The 20,244-nt window shown below is 33.2% G+C and overlaps 1 protein-coding gene across 1 annotated transcript; it reads left to right on the top strand.

Annotated features, from left to right (window-relative positions):
* The first annotated feature begins 1,005 nt into the window (after positions 1-1,005).
* On the top strand, positions 1,006-19,989 carry LOC127728567 (uncharacterized). Its single transcript, XM_052236035.1, has 2 exons — positions 1,006-1,789; positions 13,632-19,989. The coding sequence occupies exon 2, from the start codon at positions 13,662-13,664 to the stop codon at positions 18,435-18,437; it is 4,776 nt and encodes a 1,591-aa protein (XP_052091995.1). The 5' UTR covers positions 1,006-1,789; positions 13,632-13,661; the 3' UTR covers positions 18,438-19,989.
* The last annotated feature ends 255 nt before the right edge of the window (positions 19,990-20,244 follow it).

Here is a 20,244-nt window from a genome sequence, read left to right as displayed (position 1 = left end):
GAAGTTACCATTTTCATAATTTCAAAAATGCTGATTAAGGCAAATTAATTTTAGCTATGATTATGTATGTCATTTTCTATTTTAAGACTTTATGATGTATTTAAATGGGTTATTATGGTTGCAAACTCCATTGGAAATTTGAATTGAAATTATGACCATGACTGAGGGAAAGAATTTTTTTTTGGAAAAAGGGAAGGAGAAGGTTAAAAAAAAAATTGGGTGGGGGGGGAAGGGGGACAATTTTTTCTCCTCAAGATTTTAGAAATCAAAAAGAAAATCCTTCAAATTTATTTTTTTTGAAAAAAAGGGGGGGAGGTAAATTTGCAACAGCATAGTGTATTGTACAAAAGCAAAAAATTGAATATTAATTCATATCATATAACCAATTCTTAGTTCTTTGACTACAGTTATTCTGTGTCAGAAACCTATTATGTGTCAAATATTGAATTACAATCCAAATTCAGACCTGTATCAAGCGCGAATATTGTGTCAGTTTTTGCCGCAACTCTTCAGGGTTGGACCTCTGTGGTCGTATCCAGCTGCGCTCAGCGAAGCAATTTATTTTTCATTCAAAATATATGAAAAGGGTGGTGTATTCAATGTTTCAGCTGCCCAGCCTATAACCACAAAAAGGTCAAAGTGTTCACTTGAACAAGTTGGACTAGCAGGGCCATCATTTTCAACCAACATGTCAAAAATCGATTTCAGGCCAACCAAATTCTAACCTAATGTTAATATATATTGTCAGAGGTCAAAAGTGTTTCACAACTGGAAAATTATGCCGTATATTTCATGTAAAAATATATTTAAAAAAAAACAAGCACAATTCAAATTTTTGAAACAGTGATTTCTTTTAAAGAATAATTTAAACAAATATTTCAAAAACTATTCCAAGAAATTGCACATATTTATGTATTCAATATTAAAACATTCATTCAAATTGGACAAGAATTAATTTCAGGACAGTTTTTTTTTATGCCCCCACAACTGAAAGTTGGGGGGGGGGGGGGGGGGGGCATATTGTTTTACCCCTGTCCGTCCATCTATCTGTCTGTCCGTCCTTCCGTCCCATTATGGGTCTATAGTTATTCCAGTTACAGTTTGAATGCTAGGAAGTCTTCACTTTGCTGGCTGTTTGTATATATACTGAAGGTGTGCATGTGGTCAGGGTTTTGATTTTTATTAATATTTCTTTTTGAGAGATAGTTGAACTTTGTCATTTTTGGAGTATTTACTTTACCTGTGCAAATTTCAAACGCGCAATTTTACGCCAGTACTTAAAACCTTCCATCCTTAATTGGCGGATTTTACATAGATAAATAAAATCGTACAATAAAAAAGCAAAATGAGGATGTTAAACTTGATGTATGCCTTTTTGTGCTTGTTTTTATGGTGATTAAGATGATAACACAATGTTAACTGCTGTACCCCTATTTTTGGGGCGGGCATCACTTTGTCTAGTTTAAATGTGTTTTTAAATATATAGCATAATTTTCAAGATGTTAAACACTTTTGACCTCTGACTGTTGTATGTTGTTATGTGTTAGTTAGTTGATGAGTTCATCTGGTAGCAGATTTTGTGGGAATTATATATATATGTGTGTCAACATAGTTAACCTATTGTTTTATTAGCTGTCAGTTTGTTCTCTTTTTAATTTTTTAGACATCAAGAGTTAACAACTTTACTTCAAATCATGAACATAGATACTCCTCATAAAGTATTAAATAGAAATAAAGATGAGACTTTGATATATTGTGCAGCTCAATGGAATAGTTTGTCATTTGTTTGGTATGTATATCCTATTTCTTATGAATAAATAAGACTGCACACAATGGTCCTGTGAACCCTAATTTGTCTGATGCCATGCTAAGTAAGCATGATAATCACAGGCATTGTCTGATGCCATACTGAGTATGATTATCACAGGCATTGTCTGATGTCATGCTGAGTATGATAATCACATTGACATTGTCTGATGTCATGCTGAGTATGATTATCACATTGACATTGTCTGATATCATGCTGAGAAATCTGAATATGATAATAACATTGATATTGAAGAGTGTGTGTGATATTTATTTTATATCTTTTCTTTTTTAAATTGTTTGAATAATTTTGTGGTTGGTTTGTTTGTTATTCTGTATAAAAAAAAAAATTTGATGAAGGAAACTCCTTTAAAAACTAAGCTTAGTTTGTCTAAAAATAAACATTTATTTAGATTTCTGATTTTGGGCCCCGTTTTCAAGTTGGTCCAAATCGGGGTCCAAAATTATACTGTGTTTGATTTTAACATAAATTAAATATATATAGGGTTCTTTGAAAAGCTGAATCTAAACCTGTATTTATTTTTATTATTGATTATTAGGGATGTCAACTCGGTGAAGATTTACTAATCGAGTACTCGTTGGATTTACCAAGCGATACTCGAGTACTCGCTCGGTAAAATATTTACAAAATGAAAACACAAAATTATGCCTATTTTATGAATCGTGGATCGTTGTCTTATGAACGTAAAACCCTGAACATAATTACCTAGGACTAGATAATAGTCCAAGGAATTTTATACCATAATTAACAGCTCATTTACTACATACTAATTATGTAAACTAGCAATAATCTAATCATGTAATTAATTAATATCTATAGAAAAATGACAGTATTTGGGAACGGTAAAAAAAAAAAACACATTTAATAATTAACAAAGGGGTAATAATTAGAACTTACTGATGCCTTTAATCATTTTCTGAGGGTCGACACAGGGTGCATTTAATTTGTACGTATCTAAAAGTATCATTTTGACAACTTTTTCTGGGACGAGGCAATTTCTCGTCTTTGTTAAGGTAATAACAGTCCTGGTGATAAATATATATGCTCTGACGGTATAGAAGTGGGGGAATGACTCAGATTAGCTAAAGGTGTAAGATTTGGAAAAGTGCTCTTGTTCATAGCCTACCTCTGTTTGGGAGACAGTTAAACGCAAACATTCGAATCGTATCTTAATTCTTATTAATTTTGATTAATATTTTATTTCCCCGGATGCGCTCTCAATAAAAATATTTTAGTCTTTAAGCTTAAGAAAGCAATTACATTCTTACAGGAGACCGATTAGTCGAGTATCATTTTGGTATTCGATACTCGGTACTACCGAGCGATACTAAAGTACTCGTTGACATCCCTATTGATTATATAATACCCCATTGAGGTCCAAAGGGTCCTAAATTAAACTTTTGTTTGATTTCATCAACAATTCAAAAATTGAATTCTTGTGGTTCTTTGATATGCTAATGATAACAATATTGTTAGATTTTGGATATTAGACCATGATAGGTATATTTCCGATTTCAAATTTTTCAGTTCTTTGACCACATTCATTTTGTGTCACAAACCTATACTGTGTCAAATATTCAATCACAATCCAAATTCAGAACTGTTTTAAACTTAAATATTGTGTCCATACTTGATCAACTGTTCAGTGTTCTACCTCTGCAGGAAAATACGGTTTGCTGTCACTCTGACAGCCTCTTGTATGAAATTAAAATCATAGGTTTATATTAGCAATGTTTTGGACGAATTTGAAAATCAGTGCCAATCAATAATTTTTATACGACCGTTTACGGGACGTATTATGGTATACCGTTGTCCGTCTGTCCGTCCGTCCGTCTGTCCGTCCGTCCGTCCGTCCGTCCGTCCGTCCGTCCATCTGTCCGTCCGTCGTCAACATGTTGGACATTAACTCAAAAACGCTTTAACCAATTTGCATAAAAATTTGGTGAATTGTTTATATCTATTGACGTGAGCTCCCTTTCGTTTTTTATAAATTTTAGATTTTACGTTTCCGAGTTATGGGGTTTTATTAATTAAAAAAAGGGGGATTTTCCAGTTTTCGGACAATAACTCAAGAATGCTTTCACCAACTTGCAAGAAATTGTGGTGAATTGTTTATATCTATTGACCTGAGCTCCCTTTGGATTTTTATAAATTTTAGATTTTACGTTTCCGAGTTACAGGGTTTTATTCATAAAAAAAGGGGGATTTTCCAGTTTTTGGACAAAAACTCAAAAATGCTTTCAGCAGTTCTTATGAAACTTTGGTGAATTGTTTATATCTATTGATGTAAGCTCCCTTTAGAATTTTATAAAATTTACATTTTATATTTCTGAGTTATGGGGGTTTTATTCATTAAAAAAGGGGGGATTTTCCAGTTTTCGGACAATAACTCAAAAATGCTGTCAGCAATTCTCATGAAACTTTGGTAAATTGTTTATATCTATTGATGTAAGCTCCCTTTTGATTTTCATAAATTTCTAATATGACATTGAGAATTAATTGAACTTTATTTGTTTATAGTCTGAAAACAGATTTACTAAGTATTGCGCAACAGCACAGTGTATTACACAACAGCAAGATATCTTTAATTGAATATAAATTCAATTCATATAACCAATTTCAAGTTCTTTGACTAGATTTATTCAGAAAACCTATAATATGTCAAATATTTAATTACAATCCAAATTCAGACCTGTATCAAGCTTGAATATTGTGTCCATTTTTGCCCCAACTGTTCAGGGTTGGACCTCTGCGGGCGTATCCAGCTGCGCTCAGCGAAGCAGTTTATTAAAAGAGTTTTGCCCCTTGAAAATATTAATTATATGAAAAATTGCAATATTATCGCTCTCATCTGTTCAATTCTTGCCAGAATTTTATGAAAACTATATCATAGGTTTAAATCAGCAATGTCTTGACACTTTTGAAAATAAGTTCTGATCAAATATTTTTAACGAGTTATGCTCCTTGGAAATATGACTTGTAATGGAAATCACATTGCATTTGCTCTGAAGCCTTCATTTCTCTTAAGATATTAATGAAAAGTTTTAAAGAACAAAATAAAAGTGCTTTTTTATGCCCCTGCCATAGCGGTTGGGGCATTAAGTTTTACCCTTGTCCGTCTGTACGTGCGTACGTCCCAAAATTGGTTTCTGTTCTCTAACTTGAGTTTGCCTCAACCAAATGTTATGAAACTTATACACAATGCTTATTACCTCAAAACACAGATCAAGTTTGAAATTGGGTGGCGTCACTTTTACCGTTTTGCTAAATCTTGTTTCCGTTCTCTAAACTTTAGTTTGCCCCAACCAAATGTTATGAAACTTATACACAATGCTTATAGTCTTAACTACGTGAATCTATCTGTATGTGGAAGTTGACTCATGCATATTTACAAGCTGGGGCATCTGTTACAGCTCACTAGCCCAGGACTTATTGGTAGCAGGATTTCACTAGCCTTATTGAATTCACAAAACATCGTCTCTGCTTTATCATTAGCAACAGCCGACCTTGACCAGGGGAATCTTTCTGTCCATGACACTATAAATGTTCTTTTCGGCTTTTCTCTGTCGTATATGGCATTTTTTGGGATGAATTTTCAGCCTCATTACCCTCTTCATCTACCGTTTTCCATTTTGAAACTGACAAAGTTCCTTGGTGTGCCCATACTAAAATATTTAGAAATATTTTGTTGCATGGTTTTGTGCTCTCAACAGCTGTCCGACAAGACAGGTCAATCGATCAATGCATTGTACCGCCCCCAGTACCGTTAATTAAAAATCTCGGAATAAGCATGGACAATACCCCTGTACTGAGTAATCGATATTAATGTACAGGAATTGTGATCAATACATGATACCGGTCCACCCTAAAACATGTACAAAATCAGTTAGAATTCTATCCTGACTAATCCAGTCGTTGTATTCTGACTCACTATCGATCGCTACCTCAAGAGGACACTGACCGATAGAGGGCGCTGAATTATTCGAGTTATTCAAATTCTTGGAATCCCAGATGACGTAATTGAATCTGATTGGCTAAGATAGAATAGTGACGATAGGATTTTTCACTTTCTATTTTGGAAACTCCAAGAATTTTTTGTTACTAGTCTGTCGGGCATATTGGGTTACAAGTTTTGATTGCCGGAGGCGTAAATGCTCTAGTTGGATAGGTGGAATACAAAGACATCTAAAAGTCCAGGGACCCCAAAGCCACTTGTGACACACGTTTATATGAAGATTTATTACCTCTGAATATGTCTGCATAAGAGCCAAAGGCAAACAGCTTCGGTAGTTCACTGCAGTGCATTTGATTTCTGTGCAGCCATACTGTAAGTATCAGGAGTCTTATATACCTGTGCTTGGTTACCAGTAATTATAACAACACGAGCAAAGGCAAAACAATGACAAAGAACTGAACTAGCTTTGATGGAAACACTGTGATTTCATTAATTTACAGTAGTTCATACCCAAAACTGACAACATCACACTGGAGAAATCTACTCCACGTGCCGCTCAAGAAACAATTTGTTACCGCTTATACAGACCATCACGCTAATTTAATTGACAATCTCGCCCCCAACCTCCAGAAAAATAATATCTTTCAAATCCCTAACTCAGGTTAAGAAAATAGAGCTGCACTCCAACAGGGGGATATATTTTTTCCTGGAAAAACCCTAAGCAATATCTCGTTTGAGTTCAAAATTTAGAACGGATTGATTATTAGTTGTCCTCTCACACCTACAGTTATCATCACCAATATTTGAGGAAATTTATGTTATTTATGTTAAAAGGTTTACGTCACTGTAGTTATATAAATCATTTCTTTCACTGAGAATGGCTGTCTTAACTTTTATAAAGTTTCTCAAGACAATGGATTGGTTACAATAAAAGCTAATTTTAGAAAGACTGATTTTTATAATGATAAAGACTGTGACTCTTAAATTATGCTCTTTTGTGTCTTCTAGACAGCTAATGGAAAATTTATAAAGATAAACCAGACAAAATGAATCAGTATTGTCTAATTTGATAACAAAAAAGCTTTTATAAGATCAATGGTTTATCAAATGAATAGGTTCCTGTGAAAACAGGTTTTGATAAAAGAGTTTACATGTTTTTTAATGACTTGATGGAAAGTCTTCTAATTAGGTGCGCATGTGAAGAAGTTTTACTGATAGTCAATTGGTATGTTGTTGCATTGGCATTCCCACATTTGAATGTCTAGGAGAATGATCAGGCTATGCCTCCTTTGTTTAATATTTTTAAATTATTTACAAATTGAAAGTTATAACATTCATATTAGATTTTATACCTATGATTTCTTAATGGTTGTCAAAAAATATAAAAACCAATTTTACTGTAGTTATGCCCTTGGAATTGAATTTATTTTGGAAAATTGCATTGCAAGATCTCTTAAGCCTACATTTTTTGTATGAAGACCAGTTGAGCTTTTGCCATCACTTAGCATCCATCGTCATAAGTCGTCTGTCGTAAACTGTTTAAAAAATCTTCTCCTCTGAAACTACTGGGCCAAATGTTACCACACTTTACCTAAATGTTCCTTAGGGTATCTATTTTAAAATTTGTATCTAGGGATTTTTATTAGAATAGAACATAGGGGTAAAATATAGTTTTTGGCTTATATCTCAAAATCTAAAGCATTTGATCAGCTGACCATGGTCTATCACCTGTGAAATTTTCAGAAAAATCTTGACAACCAATTTTGTAGTTATTGCTCCTGAAATGTCAGTTTTTTGTAAATTTAAAAATTCTTGGCTTACATCTTTTTGAAAATAAAGCAGTTAGGCCAATTAAAATTAATTGATAGATTTTCATCCCCGCCCGCCCGCCCCTATTTTTGTTTATTTTTAAAAAAATTATGATTTCCGGATTTTGTTCATTTCCGTTACCGGTAACCGCCGATAATTTCGTTTCATTCAAAACTTCCAGTAGCAAATTTCGGTTTTCGTATTTCTTTGAGTAATTTAACTTAAATGATTAAGTCAACATATGCTGCTGCTCTATGATGACAACATTATCTTCTGAGAATAGAGATTGATTACGGTGTCCAAGAATGCAAATCGCAGTATGTCACAAATTTCAGTGATTAGAAAACTCTGGATTTTTTTTTATTAAGACAATGACTTTGTGTAAGGAAATTTTGACTGTGAATGATATCCAAAGCGTGAGAATCGTGGAACACATTGGTACAAAATCATAACTGCAGTAAAGAAATTGACACAAGCACGAAATTGTGGGATTTATGACCGTATAAAAATCCGGCCAACATACAAAATGTATTATAGCAAGCCCTTAGATTTACCCCTATGCTGTCGTTTTTTTGTGGACAAACAGCAGACACCCTCTGTCCCCAACCCCTTAATAGAGTCATTAAACAACTTCTATTTGGTAACTTTCATGTTTTACATTGTAATTATATTTGCACAGCTTGCACAAGAATCTTAAAAGCATCAACCCTAGTATTTTCAACACAGTTTGAGTTTTTATTATACAACCTCAAAAATCGTATATTGGTATGACGTTGGCGTCGGCGTCGGCATTATCCTAATACACATTTCCGCACAATAACTTTAGTTTAAGTGAATGGATCTCTATGAAATATAAACATAAGGTTTATAACCACAAAAGGAAGGTTGGGATTGATTTTGGGGGTTATGGTCCCAACAGTTTAGGAAATACGGGCCAATAAGGGGACCAAATAAGCATTTTTCTAGTTTCATGACAATAACTTATGGAACAGTGTATGGATCTCTCTGAAATTATACCACAAGGGTGTCCTGGTTAATGGACAATTACTTAAGTACAAATTACAGTGTAAGGGAGGTAATTCAAAAACTACTTTGAATTACCTCCCTTACACTGCTTTTTATTAATTATGTATAAAGAATTTTTGTATTGTCTTGAGGTGATTAGCTGTCAATTCATTTTTAGAAGTTACTATTTTCATAATTTTAAAAATGCTGATTAAGGTAAATTAATTTTAGCTATGATTATGTATGTCATTTTCTATTTTAAGACTTTTATCATGTATTTAAAGGGGTTATTATGGTTGCAAACTCCATGGAAATTTGAATTGAAATTATGACCATGACTGAGGGAAAGAATTTTTTTTTGGAAATAGAGGGGGTGGGAGGTTAAAAAAAATTGGAAAGGGGGGGGGGGGGGGACAATTTTTTCTCCTCAAGATTTCAGAAATCAAAAAGAAAATCCTTCAAATTTTTTTATTTTTTTTAAATGGGAGGGGGGGGGGGGGGGGTCAATTCGCAACAGCATCATGTATTGCACAAAAGCAAAAAATTGAATATAAATTCAAATCATATAACCAAATTTAAGATCTTTGACCATGTTTATTTTGTGTCAGAAACCTATATTATGTCAAAAATTTATCACAATCCAAATTCAGACAGTATCAAGCTTGAATATTGTGTCCAAACTTGCTCCAACTGTTCAGGGTTTGACCTCTGCGGTTGTATCAGGCTGTGCTCAGCGAAGCGTTTTATTTTACTCTGTACTCTTAATACTTGTATACCAATGCATATGATTCATTTTATGGGCACTACAAACCATAGCTTAGAAAGCAAAATAAATTTGATGTTGGTAGTCTAAATGAGAGCATATCTCCACCTTTTTGCTATTTACTAAAAATAGGTTTATAAAGCGGCAATGACATGTAGAACAGTGGTTGCAATCAGAAATATTTATTTAAGAATTTGAAAAATTATGTAGAATTTCCTATATATACATGATATAAGGTTAATATTACCCTTACATGAAGATAAAATTGAGAATGGAAATGGGGAATGTGTCAAAGAGACAACAACTCGACCGAATAGCAGAAAACACCCGAAGGCAACCAATGGGTCTTCAACACAGTGAGAAAATCCCGCAGCAGGAGGGGGGCATAATAAACTCCATAACACGTCACAAAAGGGTTTCGTAGGAAATAAAAATTAAAAAATAAAATCCTCCCACCCACCCCATTTTTTTCAAAAATCAGGATGAAAATCTACTACTGTGGATTCATTTATTTTCGTGGGTATCAATTTTCGTGGATTGAGGAAAACTTGTATTTTCGTGGATATTTGATTGGGTGGATTTGCCAATCTCTGCATACAAAGCCTATAGAAAATTTGTAATTAGTTGAACATTTGAATTCGTGGTTCACTTGTACCCACGAAACCCACGAAAATTGGTATCCAACGAATAATAATGAATCCGCAGTAATTAATTTGAGTTGGCCTTATAAATAAATCTGACAGTAGAGTTGACTGGTAGGTCAAAGTATATCCCTTGGAAATTTTCCGAAAAATAAAGCTACCTTTTTCGGAGTTATTGCCCTTAAAATGGCAATTTTTTGCAAATTTCACAATTTTTATGCCCCTGCCCTAGCAGAGAGGGCATTCAGTTATACCCTTGTCCGTCTGTATGTTCGTATATCCGTACGTCTGTACTGCCCAAAATTTTCTGTTCTCTAACTTTAGTTTGCCTCAACCAAATGTTATGAAACTTATACACAGTGCTTATTACCACAAAACACAGACCAAATTTGAATATGGATGGCGTCACTTTTACCTTTCTAGAGTTATGCTCCTTAACAAATGGAAACATTGCTGAATTTTTCATTTCCGTTCTCTAGCGTAAGTTTCCCTCAACCTCATGTTATGTCCTTGATCTGTGTTGCTGGCTGTTATGAAAGGAATATGTAAACAGTATAGTTAATTTTTCAAATATTTTTCATCATGAATATGTTACATTTAAAATTTAAAAAAAAAAATATAGACAGGGATGTAACTGGATAATTCTTTTGTTTTTTTTTTTCCTTCTTTTTCTTCTTCTTCATTTTCAACTCCTATACTCCTATCTGTTAATTATTATTATTTATTTATTTATTGATTTTTATATTTTTTTGAACTTTTTTCTTTTGATCTGTTCTATAGAAAATTTCAAATATTTCCAATTATGATGTACTGTAAATTCAGAAATTTTTGCGTGCACTTATTATTGCGATTTTGTCATTTTAGACTAAAATGCTATTTTAATTTTTGCGATATTGAGAAAAATCCTGTTTAATTTATATAAAAAATTTCAAAATGCGAGTTTAAATTATTGCGATTATAACCCTAACGCATTTTTTCGCAATAATAAAAAACATCGCAATAATTTCGGAATTTACAGTATTTATAATAATGACATTGTATATGGTCAATGTATCGCACTAGTTATAGGATTTATTGCCTTAAATGATATTTATTGCCTCAAAAACTTCAATAGATAGGTATAAAGTGTAAAAAGTAAAAATTATCATCATTATAATATCTTCCAAAATGCCACTAAATAAGATCTACAAATAAGAAAGCATAACTAATTGCAATAAAGGAAAAAATAAATATCAAAATCCCATATATGATTTACATGGACAATAGATATCTGCACAACAATACTGTAGGTTAATGATAAAGTGTACCAAACTGAGTTGACAGTATAAATGTATCAAGTAAAATTCAGGTGTTTGTTTATTTTACCATCTTCTGCAGGCTTGAAAAAAAATGAATCACAAAATTTTAAAAGTTTTTAATTATCTGAAACACACAATGCATATAACATTTATATATCTATGTCAAGCAGTGCTTAAAATTTTTTCAGATGTACAGGTTTGTCTGTACTCCTTAGCAAATTTTGTGGTGTAAACATAGCCATTTTTGTCAATACTCAATGATGAACCTTGAAATTGAAATGATTTTAATGACATACACTTACAAGTTCCTCAAGAAATAACAATGCTACTCAAGTCATAGAGAGCAAAAAAAACCTGTAAATTTCAAAATGATTATGAATAATGAATGAAATAGGATTTTCCTTAACCCATTTCTTATGACTATGTAGTTTCAGTAAATCACCTTATTTTTAATTTAAGACTTGTAAAAAGTGTTTTGATATGCTGATATATGTTTTACTGGTGTTATTTGTTATGACATTATTTTGTGCCTTGTGATTAGAGGTACAAATTTGTACTGGTTAAAAAAAGGAGGACACTTGCACACATTTGTATTTACATAGTAAATAAAATCAAACTTAAAAACTTGTAAAGCTCCTTTTTTATGTGTCATTGAATTTGAAGTTCTAATTTTTATATCTCAGCTTTTTTTATTGTCTTTTCTGATAAAAAAAGATAATTTTAAATCATGAAGTTAATCCTTTGAATTTAATTAATATATTTTCAAGTCAGGTGTAATTCCATTTCATTACAATGGAAATTAGAAGTCACAAAACATTGAGTAGATAGCAATTGTCTTTACAGGGCTAACACACTTTGATTTGTGCAGAAAGTCTTGAACTCTAATTTGTAGAAATCAGAAGGTATCAATCAGTTTTCCTTATCAAATACTAGTGTCGTCACTATTTATGTGGCCATTCAAATTACAAACCATAAGTATGGTTATCCTACCATTCAAGACCTTGACTTTTGTTATTTTTACATAGTTTTGTTACAGGCAAACATAGTTTTGTTACATACAAACATAGTTTTGTTACAGTCAAACGTTAGTTTTGTTACAGTCAAACATAGTTTTGCTACATGAAAACATAGTTTTGATATAAACAAACATAGTTTTTGTTATTTTATTATAGGCAAGCATAGTTTTGTTACGAACAAACATAGCTTTGGTAAGGGCAAAGATAGTTTTTCTATGGGCAAACAAAGTTTTGATACAGGCAAACATATTTTGTTACAGGCAAACTTAGTTTTAAAGTAATTCATTAGTTTACAACAATACATTATTATGAAATAACTATAATCTTCTGTATTCAATAAAAAATCAAGGGACAATGAAGTTTCAAAATATAAATTTATTGTTACACACAAAATATGTGTATATGACTATGAAATAGAATGCATGTAAATCCTATAGACAGTGAAGAAAATATCAACAGCATAGGCAAGTTGAAAATAATCAAATACAGAGGACTTAATGAAAAGGATGTCAAAATATTGAACAGAAAATAATAGGTTGATAATTGTTCACAAAAACAATAGTTACATATTCAGGGAAAGAACAAGTTTGATAATTAATCAAAAATTTAGGTTCAGCAAAGTTGATGGACAGGGAATTACAGATACATGTAGTTTGTCTGCATTTAGAGAGAGTGGATATGTTAGCTAGGGTCAGAAATTATGGACCCTTAATATGTTCTTGCAATGTAGAAAGTGTGGCAGTCCCCAATATTGTGCATCAGATTGAACATCCTCTTTCTGACCATATGTGACTACATCTGACACAACCTAACAGACACCTCATCAGCACTTATTATACTGCAATACTGCTTTACAGGAGAAATCCAGATAACCATATGTCTATATTGCAGTCAGTTTATGGGGTCTGACACAAAAATCTGCAATTTAAAGCAAAATATACAACACAAAAACACTAAAAAGGGACTAATTAATTGTATCTAATAAAAATGTATTACTGTAAATTCAGAAATTATTGCGATGTTTTTATTATTGCGAAAAATGCGACAGGGTTATAATCGCAATAATTTAAACTCGCATTTTGAAATTTTTTATATGAATTAAGCAGGATTTTTCTCAATATCGCAAAAAATAAAATCGCATTTTAGTCTAAAATGACAAAATCGCAATAATAAATGCACGCAATAATTTCTGAATTTACAGTAGTTCCATCTGTTTCTCAATCAGTTAAATATGTTACCTCTAAATAATCAGATGTTTGCAGTTTTTTAAGACAAAAATGCCTGCATATTTAATTGATTATTTTAATATGTTTCAGAAGTGTGGGTCAACAACATTCTGTAGCCTAATGGGACAACAGATGTCTGTTGATGACCAGGATGAGGGATTCAAAAATATTATTAGTCGTATGCTACAGGAGGCAGATGAAGAAAACGATGCTTCAAAAGTAAATTGTGGCAAGAAAAGTAATGAAAAGTTTATTACAGATTCAGATGTAGGACTTGAAAATAAAGTGAAAGTGAATAATTCTGAACAAAGCACAATAAATGAACAAAAGGACAAGGAGAAAATTGAGCTAACTGATACTAAAACTGGTTCAGAGCTCACAGATGATGTTTATAAAAAATCACATCTAGAGCCTAATGATGATCTGTTTGAAAAATCACATGCTGATTTCAGGGAAAACAAAAACCTAGGTATGAGTGTTTCATCAGATTTAAGAAAATCTACTGAAAATGCTCAAGCACCAAATTTACAAAATGTTAAACAAGAGCAAGACACAGATGTGAATGAATGTTTGGAAAAGGATCAGCTCAAAATAACTAGAGAGAAGGAAAGTATATCTGCTACTGGTAAAAAACCTGTCACTCGCACTGAAATAGCAAATGAAAAACTGAAAGAAATTTCAACAAAAAATAATGCAAAGGATAAACCTAAAAGTTTAGAAACTGTATTTTTAAAGGATAGAATTGACAATTTAATTACAAGCTGTTTATCATCCAAAAGTTATGAATCTGATCTAGAAATGAAAAATAAATCAGTTGTGGATTCAAATCAAACTAATTTACAGTTAATTAAACAAGAAAATAGAGATGCATTTGAAAGTAATACAAGTCATTCACTTTCAAGTAATCATGAAGAAGTAAACAAAATTGTACAAGATAATAGTACAAATTTAGTACAGTCACAAAACTGTAAAACTGCAAATCTTGAACATGTGTATAATGTAGAAAATCAAAACAATTTGAAAATGGAAATAAATACACAAAAAGTATCAAAACAAAAGGAAGGGAATCGTGAGACAACAACATTTCAAACTCTAATTGAAAAAGTTTTAGATAATTCCTTACAAAAAACTAAATCAGTTGATTCTGGTCCAAATTCCAATGGGTGTAAACAGGTGGCAGACAATGTTAGACAGATACCCGACAATAGAATTCCAAATAGAAATCATCTTCATACAATCAAAAATGAAATACGAAATGAACTATTGGTCAAAGACACTAGTGATAGACCAAGAACTGAGTCAAAACCATCAGATGATATGTCAATCAATAAAAGTAAAGTTGTGTATTTAAAGGATCACATAGAAAAGGTTCTTGAAAAGAGTTTTCAAAATTCCTCTAAGAAGGACATTGAAGAAATTAGAGTGCAGGATCAAACACCATCTAAACTACCAGATGAACGTTTCCAATATAAAGAAAATGATCTACGGACAATACATAGGGAACATAGTCAAAGTTTAGTAGGAGAACCTGTAAGGCATTACAGGGACAGAAGTCACAGTTTTAATGCACAAGAGGCAAGTTTAGAAATCAAACGTCATAAATCTTTAGAGGCCTATGATTTAGAACATTTGGGTCCTCCTAAATTGATAAAAGTGTCAGATATTTATCCTGATGTCAACAGAGATCAAAGTCGTTATCTTCAGCCACCTAGAATAGATACATTTGATGGGAACAGTCGAGGATCATTCAAAAGTGCAATGTCACCAGGAGGAAGTTATTCCAGATCACCTTTAGATCAGTCACCTGTATCTCCATTTTACAGTCATAGTCCAAACTCATGGCACGGACATTCACCAAGAGAACATGTAATGCCTTCAAATTTATCACCTAAACAAAATGTGCCATCACCTGTGTACCAGTCTTCACGATATCCTGTTTCTCCTGGATATCCACCTTTAAGATACAGCAACGGACCACAGGCTTCACAGAAACCAATTACCTTAAGTAATCGAGGATTTCAGCAGCCTTATCCCCAAGCTGCATCTGTTCCAGGCTATCTTACCAATTCACCTGATAGTAGAACAAGTTACCAGACAGGCAACCAGCAGATTTCACCTAATGCTCAACAACATATTCGAAACTATCCACATTTCTCAACACGACCAGTAGTCAGTAGTTCACAAAATTTTCACTCAAATGAACTTCATTCCAAGCACCAAATGTCTCCAGGTCCACCATACCAACAATCTTCGCCACGACAACTGCCGTATCCATCCAATCATCCACAGATGTCACCATCTTCTCACGTTCCTTATTCAAATGAAGCTACTCAGCAAATGCCACGGGCAATGATGCCATCACCACAACATTATCAAACACATTCTGATCATAATCAAATTTACCCACCAACATCAAACATGCATCATGTTAGACAAACACATCCTGGTTATTCTCCAATGAATAACAGAAATAATGGTGCAGGATATGTGGACACACCAATGAGAAATGCTCAAATAAGTCAGGTAACTCCTAGAATGGCAGGTCCAATGCATCGATCACCCCAGTATAACGTAGAAGGACATAATAGAAATCCATCAGTTTCATCTGCTATGGCTCTGGGTCCAGTGCCACCGCAACATTACTTTAAACAGCAATCCCAGAAACCACCACAGCTTTTTCCATCATCTCCCCCGATTCCATCTGTTCGTGAATTTAACCCTAATAGAGCTGTATTTCAGACTCCACCTCATGCAACTGTTCGACCAGAAACTAAATATAGGCAGCCTGAATCAGTAGAAATACCAGCAAGGATTCCAAGTCGTTCTGAAGAAAAAGTAAATAGACAGCCACGTCATGAGCATGCATTAGACTTCTCTGTAAATAGAGAGGATTCCAGTGTTGATCCAGACATGCAGCCTTTAGACTTAACATGTAAAGTCAAAAATAAACCAAAAGAAGTTCCAGTAACTCGACCAGCAAGTAAATGTTATTCTGGTTTTGAGTATCTTGTTAAAGGACAGTTTGAGAAGGGTGTATTTGAGGAGAACACTGGTCCTCACCCACATAAACAAGCTGTTAGTTCACAATACTCTGCACAAACTCAGGTTGCATACCCTAATTATGAAGCTCAAAACAGAACAGGAAACTTGCTCAGACCATCTGAAAATGATACAGGTAGCCGTAGTTACAGTCAGATACCAGTACAACAGTCTTTACAAGGTCCAAATGATTGTCATACATTTAGACAAAATTCTCGTGTACAAGTTCCTATGTCACCTCAGACATCAAGTCTGAATGATGAAATGATTTCAGCTGACAATTGCATTAAAGTTCAAAGTCCAATAAATCAGTCAGTTCATCTACCGCAAGATCAGAAAAAAGGACCAAATGTTTCCAGGCATGAACCAATACAAAATATTCTTGGCAGTCATTCCCCGACAGATATTTTGTATTTGATTTGTCGTTTATGTGGTCAAACTTATGGCAGTCCATATGGATTTAGAAAACATTTCAGAAACCAACATGGATTTGAACCACGAGCTGAGCATACAATTGTTCAAACAATATCTGAAACAAAAACTGCAAAAACTGCTTTGCTTTCACCATCAGCAAACCAACAAGCCATATTGGTTGCACAACACCCAAATACTTTGTCTGCCAATTCTATGGATGAAAATAAAATCAGTGTTGCTGAAAATCCAAGGGCTCTCAGTCATACTAAAACCATGAGAGTCCCAGTCAGTCAGGAAGGGCAAAGTGATACAGAGACTGTAACTATTGTAAAAGAGGAAAACATGGATTATATGCCTTCAGATGGTGCATGTGATATCCAGAAAATAGAGTCTGATAGTGGAAACAGGAAATATCTTGAATGCCATGAATGTGGGCAGACTTTTCAGTTGAACGATTTTGGTGCATACAAGCGCCACTGCAGACAACATGGACATCCAAAAATAAACAATCCATTTGATCCGAGTTTTACTTCTGATCAACAGAATATGAATTCTAATTCTGGAGAAGATATCAAAAGTAGAGATGATTCTAAGGGGGACAATGTGTGTAAAGAATGTAATATACCGTTTGCCTCCTCCGATTTTTTAAAGGAGCACATGAATTCAATACATCCTGAATTAACAATTTATTCTTGTTTAACATGCAGCGATAAATTTTTAGATGAAGCTGCATATCAAAATCATATAAAAAGTTGTCATATAGAAACCAAGGATATAAATGAAGTTACTGTTTCTATGAAAAAAAGACTTATCGGAGATTTTCAGAAAGGTCAATTTGAAAGTAAACAAGAGGAGATAATATCTTCAACAAGTGTTACTAAAAGTGCTGCAGACTCCATGGTAATCACAGCTAGTCCTGACAGCAGTTCAGATATGATAAAGAAAACATTATCTGTTGTCGATAGTCAGACTCTTACACCAAATGTACAATCACAATCTGATAAACAGTCATATGAATCGGATTCTAATTTGGAGATTAAAGTGGAAATTTCACGTCAGAATAGTTGTGATTCAGCAACACAGAAAATCGATGATGGTAGTGATAGTGATACTCTCTACCTTCATAAAAAGTTTGGTACAAAACGGAAATTTATAGCAAGTTTAAATAGTGATGTCATCGAACCAAAAGTATTTAGAAAGGATAAAAGTCCTGGGAATACAAGAAGTCCTAGTGTATTGTCAACAAATAGCTGTGATTCAGAACAGCCAGATACTAAATCAGAATCTGACCAAGAATCTAATATATCTAGTGGAAATATGGATGGTATTGATGATACAAAAGTAAGTAAATGTTCCGGAAAGACTGAAGCTCGACACCAATTGCCGTTTGTATGGGACCGGGTAACTCGCAGTCAAGTTGGACGAAAACCAGCAAAGAATTGAATTAGAATCTTTTGATATTGTTGGTTATCGGTTCATACATTTTAAATGAAGTCATTTGATAAGGATGGCGAACAGTTTGATATCAGATAATGTCAACCTTTCTTTTTTTTCTTTTTTATACGCCTGTTTACGGGGCGTATTATGGTATACCATCCGTCCGTCTGTCATCAACATATCGGACAATTACTCAAAAACACTTTAACCAATTTGCATGAAACTTTGGTAACTTGTTTATATCTATTGATGTGAGTTCTTTTTGATTTTTATAAATTTTGGATTTAAAGTTTCTGAGTTCTGGGGTTTTATTCATTAAAAACAGGGGACTTTCCAGTTGTTGGACAATAACTAAAAATTGCTTTGAACAGTTTTCATGAAACTTTGGTGAATTGTTTATATCTATTGATGTGAGCTCCCTTTCGAAATTTTATAAATTGTAGATTTTACGTTTCTGAGTTACAGGGTTTTATTCATTAAAAAAGGGGGATTTTCCAGTTTTCAGACAATAACTCAAAAATGCTTTGAGCAGTTTTCAAGAAACTTTGGTGACTGGTTTATAGCTATTGAAAAAGTGACGGGCGTATCATAGGCTCATGGCGCAGCTGTTTATTTATACATTAACAAAATGGCTGTTTTATAAGAGCACAATGAATCCATAACATAAGGCTTTTAATATTTGTTTCTAAGAATTATTATGGCCTATACTATATGGTCAGATGGTCAATTTCAAAATTTATTTGTATGAAGATATATTAAAGGAATTTCTTTTCAAGTTTAACATCGTACAAGCTTGAACATATTGAAAATTTTTCACAGATCAATTAAAAAGAATACTTTAGAATATTAATATTTTTTTAACTCATCTAAGCCAGTGTTTAACTATTGCCATCATTTGACATCTGTCATCTATTGTTGTTGACTGATACAACTGGGCACACTGTAATCAAACTTGAATGTTTTTTTTGCCCTTTCTACTGTCAAAGCACTATGCTTTTTTTTTTAAATATGACAGGAATATTAGATAATGTGTATAGATACCAAATGAGTGCTACTGGTTTCTGTCAGTTATATTTTTTCCTGAGAGGAATATTCAAATATTCAAAGGGAATTAAAACTTCAAGGTAAATTAGTGGGTTTTTATATGACCGCAAAAAATTTTGCGGTCATATATTGGTATCACGTCGTTGTTGTCTGCGTCGTCCAAAGACATTTAGTTTCCGGACAATAACTTTAGTATATGTAAATAGAAATCTATGAAATTTAAACACAAGGTTTATAACCACAAAAGGAAGGTTGGGATTGATTTTGGGGGTTATGGTCCTAACAGTTTAGGAATTAGGGGCTAAAAAGGGGCCCAAATAAGATTTTTTCTAGTTTCCAGACAATAACTTGTGGAAAGGTGTATGGATCTCTCTAAAATTAGACCACAAGTTTCCATACAACAAAGGGATGGTTAGGATTGGCTTTGGGGAGTTATGGCTGAAACCGTTTATAATAAGGGGCAAAAAAAAGGGGGAAAACAAGCGTTTCCTGGTTAATGGACAATTACTTAAAAGTACAATGTTATGTTTGGATTGCCTCCCTTACACTGCTTTTAAATTATGTATAAAGAAATGTTGTATTGTCTTGAGGTGATTAGCAGTCAATTTATTTTAAGAATAAGAATAAGAAGTTTAAATGGGTAATTATGGTTGCAAACTCCATTGAAAATTTGAATTGAGATTATATCCATATCTTGAGGGAAAGATTTTTTTTGAAGAAGAAGAAAGGGGAGGGTGAAAAAAGAATTGGGGGGGGGGGGGGGGGACAA

Source organism: Mytilus californianus, unplaced genomic scaffold (genome assembly GCF_021869535.1).
Source record: "Mytilus californianus isolate M0D057914Y unplaced genomic scaffold, xbMytCali1.0.p SCAF_2, whole genome shotgun sequence".
Taxonomy (NCBI): domain Eukaryota; kingdom Metazoa; phylum Mollusca; class Bivalvia; order Mytilida; family Mytilidae; genus Mytilus; species Mytilus californianus.
Note: the sequence above shows the minus strand (reverse complement) of the source record. Positions and strands in the feature narration are given on the sequence as shown.